Here is a 4,218-nt window from a genome sequence, read left to right as displayed (position 1 = left end):
GGGCCCTCCTCACTGTGCCTTCTCTGCTGGCGGCAGCACTGGCCCGGGAGCACCCTGTGCCGGGTCCCGGGGCCAGCAAGTTGGGAGGGCTGGGCGCCTGTGCAGCTCTGTGGCCTGGGCTTGTAGCAGCTGGCCCACCTGGACTTGCCTGCAGCAGCCCTGACCCCAGCTCTGCCTGCAGAGGTTGCGTGTTTGTGACTTTTTTAAGTGTCTGGAAATTTTTTACTCAGGTAACTTTAACTTCAAACAAAAAAACAAAACTGAAGCAAATGTCAGGAAATACAAGCCTTAAATCTGGTTAGGACAAAGAGGAAGTCTTCTTGTTTCTGTCCCCGTGTCCTGTGTAGTAAGAGGGCCAACAGGCCAGCTCCAAGGACCTGGGGCACTTGCTGTACCAACTGCCTCAGTGGGGCTGGAGGGCTCGAACGTGCTGCCTGCCCAGGTCCCCAGGGGACAGATGGTGTGTGCGCCGGGAGGCGCCCTCTGGGGACCCGCCATCACATGTGTTGTCTGTGGCCCCAGACAGCCGGGGCCCAGCTGCCTGTCTTGTGCTGGTTCAGTGTTGACTTCAGCTGGGGAAAGCCTGGGTGTGCGGGCGGGAGTGCCAGGCTTCCCTGTCCTGCCTCTGTGTGGGCGGGAGTGCCAGGCTTCCCTGTCCTGCCTGCCACACTCCCGGCTTTGATCCTTAGAAACAAATAAATTCTAATTTTGGAAGCTCCTGTTCTGTGAAGTGTGTGGAAATGGGGACTGTATGAGAGCACTGCTGCCCTGCCATCCTGGGCCCAGTCTTGGGCCCAGACTTGCTGAACTGCCTCTGAGTGAAGGGTCCGGGTGCTGGGCCCTGGCACCCACCTGTGCCCAGCAAGGTGGGCAGGATGCCAGCCAAGGGATGCGTGCTCAGGAGCCCCCACCGCTTCCTGCCTCCACGGGGCGTAGGCGGGGCCAGCCTGAGGCCTGAACAAAGGGCCAGGCCAAGCCCAGTGGCTCAGACCTGTCTGGAGAGACTGAGCGCCAGGTGTGGCCTGCTGCAGCAGGGGCTGGGTGCAGAGGGCCTCCCTGGTGGGTTGCTTGTGAGCAGGCAGCAGGCAGGGTCTTCCCCTAGTGTCTGTCCCCCCAGGAAGCATGGCCACCTGCCTCCTGCTGCTTCTTACCATCCTCCACCTGTCTGTGGCCTTGGTCGGCTCAATGGTGCAGCCGCGAGTGCAGGTAAGAGTGGCTAGCAGGTGGGACCACCAGCTTGAAGTGGGCTGGGGGCCCTGGGGCTGCTGGGCCTGCTCCTGACGGGGTCTTCTCTCCACAGCTCCGGCTGGTGTTGCTGGAACCTCAAGGTCTGTGGGTGGGGTGTGTTGAGTGTGGGCCTGGGTGGGGAGCACTTGGACTGGGTCCTTTCCCCAAGCCCTGTCCAGTCTGACCTGCCACTCAGCAGGCCTTTCCACTCCCATGAGGACTGTCAGCAGGACTGACTGCACATTAGGGTGGGAAGGGGGTGTGAGGGCAAAGCAAGCCTTAGGAGAGCCGGGGAGGGCTGCCCTGGACTGGGGGACAGGTATCGAGGGCAGCAGGGGAGCGTGGAGTGGAGTTGGCCAAGGGTGGGGTGAGCGGAGGTGGGGGCCAGAAAAAAGGCAGCTGTGGCAGGGTGAGACAGTGACTGCCCACATGCAGCAGGAGGTGCCAGCATGTGCTCCGTGTCTGGGCCCCACAGGGAGGGACTGTTCTCAGATCTGGGTGGACAACCCTGGAGCCGGCAGCAGCATCTACACCATCCAGCCAGAGGGGGCCAACGCCCCCTTCCAGGTGAGAAGGTGTAGGGGTGGTGGCTGATGAGATGTGCCCTGCCTGTCAGCTGGGTAGGAACAAAAGGGATGCCAGTACCTGTGGGGCAACCAGAGGGCCGGGCCGTCAGAGCACCTTTCTGCCAGAGCCCCCCGACACCCACACCGGGCACAGACTTTGCGCACTCTGAACATCCACCTCTGACGGACGAAGATGTTGGCACAGCAATGTTTGCAAATGAGAAGGGCCCTGCAGACCAGCAGGGAGGACGCCGATGGACCTCAGGTGTGGGGAGGTAGCCACAGAGCAGGGGCAAAGGCCGCCTGGGGCAGCCTGGCCTTGCTGCAGGCCTCCCTGTTGCCGAACACGCACACTTCTGGTACTATGTGTGTGCGTCATCACGCTGATAAGCAAGTGTTTTCCAGGAAGCACCAAATGCTCAGGGGGTAGGGACAGCCCTTGGGAGGAGCAGGCCTGTATGGACCGGCCACCACACAGGACTGCCCCCGCCGTCCCAGGTGTTCTGTGACATGCGTGAGGATGGTGGCTGGACAGTGATTCAGCGGCGAGAGTGGGGCACAGAGCAGCCCCTGGACTTTGAGAGGTGCTGGCAGGAGTACAAACAGGGCTTTGGAGACCTGGGAGGTAGGCCCATGGACCATGCTGCTGAGGAGCAGGGTTGTGGGGGGGGGGGGACCTGGTGGCTGCAGCTTTAATCCCTCCAGGAGCATAGGGCAACAGTGGGGAGGGGGCAGGGCAGAGTGGCTGCAGCTGGCTGCAACCCCAGCCTGGTTCCACCGCTGCAGGAGACCACTGGCTGGGCCTACAGCACATCTCTGACCTGACCTCCCAGCCGGGCCTGCAGCCCGAGCTCAGTGTGGACTTGCAGGATGTCGACAACCTCACATGGTGGGCCCACTATGACTACTTCCATGTCGACAAGGAGGACCACTTTTACCGGCTGTCCCTGGGCCAGTACTCAGGGAATGCTGGTGCGTACCTGGATGCTGGGGCTCCCGTGCTTCTTTGAGGGTGGGGAGGGATCCCTGGCTTCTGTGCCCACCTCTGCCCAGTCTCCATTCCTCGCTGCTGCTCCCAGTGCCTGCCTGGCGATGCAGAAGGCCAGGTAGCCCAGGGGCTCACATCTGAGAGTCAGAGGGGCTGCTGGGCCCACTGCCCACACTGCCTGTGCCACGCAGGGGATGCCTTCCGGGGCTCTGGTGACACTGACACCCAGGAGGGCCGTGCCTTCAGCACCCTCGACAGAGACCATGACAGCTGCGAGCCCTGTGAGGACGGTACTGGGGTCTTCACCAGCTGCAGCCGCGACCGCTCTGGTGTTGGCTGGTGGTACAGCAACTGCGGCCAGGCCGACCTCAACAAGCCATGGCCAGGGCGTGAAGGGGACCCTCCCAGCTTGCACTGGGCCACGGTCAGCAGTGAGCAGGCCCTGCGCTCCATCATGCTGCGTGTTCGCACAGCCCAGCGCCAGAAGGCCTAAGTGCCAGGCTGGGACCAGGCGGGAGAGCCTTGCTTATTAAACATCCAAGCTCTGCTGTCTGCTTTGTCATTTGTCTGGACAGGGAAGAGGGTGGGCTCAGTTCCGGCCCAGCCCCACCCAGCCATGTGGTACCTGGGTCACCAGCAGGCACCCAGGAGGGCCTCTAGGAGGGGCCGTGCAGCTTGATGCCGGGGCCAGAGGCAAAGTGACCAGGGCTGGGGAGGGGAGCTGTCCTCTGTTGACCCCCTGGAGCGCTCACTGCAGGTGTCCCCTCAGGCTGGGAACCTGGCCAGGGCAACCAGCAGGGCAGAGGGCTCAATGCACAGAGACCCTCAGTGGCCCAGTCCCATCAACTTGCAGAACACAGAAGGGACTGAGCAGATGGGGTCCAGAGGCCAGAGAGCCCAGTACCTGGGGAAGGGTTGACATCAGGCTCTGGCTAACTCCTGCAAAGGAGGGTGCTGGGAACCCAGGAAGGGCTCCTGGAAGTGCACTCACCATGACAGGCACCTCCCCATGTTGTCCCCCTTGCCACGTGTCATCACACCCACCATGCAGCAGCTAGCAAGGGTTCACCAGAGAGCATGCAGGCCACATGGGCAGGCCGGGTTCATATGGGCCTCCGTTCTACATGAGCCAGGTCCTGGCTCCTTGACGCTAACATCCTGGAGGGACTGGAGTAGAGGAGCCCAGTAGGAGATAGGGGGCAGGCATTAGCTGGGTCACTGCAAGGCTCGTCTGGACCCCCGCCCTTCATTCTGCAACACTGGTCCCAGGGACCTCCTGGGACCGCCCCCCTGCACCCTCCCCCCGGCCAGACTCAGCCAGTCCACCCCAGCCCTTCTGGAAGCTCTGGGCCTGTGAGTCTCATGTTTTCTTATTTTCTTTTTTTTTTTGGAGAGGTTTTTGCTGTAGGATGTGTGCGCTCGTCAGGAAGACAGCGG

The 4,218-nt window shown here is 62.1% G+C and overlaps 1 protein-coding gene across 1 annotated transcript; it reads left to right on the top strand.

The window, feature by feature from the left end:
* Nucleotides 1–623: 623 nt before the first annotated feature.
* On the top strand, nt 624–3,329 carry LOC102488729 (angiopoietin-related protein 5). Its single transcript, XM_027775338.1, has 7 exons — nt 624–1,015; nt 1,118–1,206; nt 1,301–1,328; nt 1,703–1,794; nt 2,292–2,418; nt 2,580–2,765; nt 2,973–3,329. Exons 2-7 carry the CDS (start codon nt 1,123–1,125, stop codon nt 3,272–3,274), a joined length of 819 nt encoding a protein of 272 aa, XP_027631139.1. The 5' UTR covers nt 624–1,015; nt 1,118–1,122; the 3' UTR covers nt 3,275–3,329.
* Nucleotides 3,330–4,218: the final 889 nt, after the last annotated feature.

The sequence above is a fragment of the Tupaia chinensis genome, unplaced genomic scaffold, assembly GCF_000334495.1.
Source record: "Tupaia chinensis unplaced genomic scaffold, TupChi_1.0 Scaffold000548_1, whole genome shotgun sequence".
NCBI classification, from domain to species: domain Eukaryota; kingdom Metazoa; phylum Chordata; class Mammalia; order Scandentia; family Tupaiidae; genus Tupaia; species Tupaia belangeri.
Note: the sequence above shows the minus strand (reverse complement) of the source record. Positions and strands in the feature narration are given on the sequence as shown.

Coding starts and splice junctions, on each gene's coding strand:
- LOC102488729 (XM_027775338.1), top strand. CDS start 1,123: ATGGCCACCTGCCTCCTGCTGCTTCTTACCATCCTCCACCTGTCTGTG. Junction 1,207..1,300: donor TGGTGCAGCCGCGAGTGCAG/GTAAGAGTGGCT, acceptor TTCTCTCCACAG/CTCCGGCTGGTGTTGCTGGA. Junction 2,419..2,579: donor GGGCTTTGGAGACCTGGGAG/GTAGGCCCATGG, acceptor CCACCGCTGCAG/GAGACCACTGGCTGGGCCTA.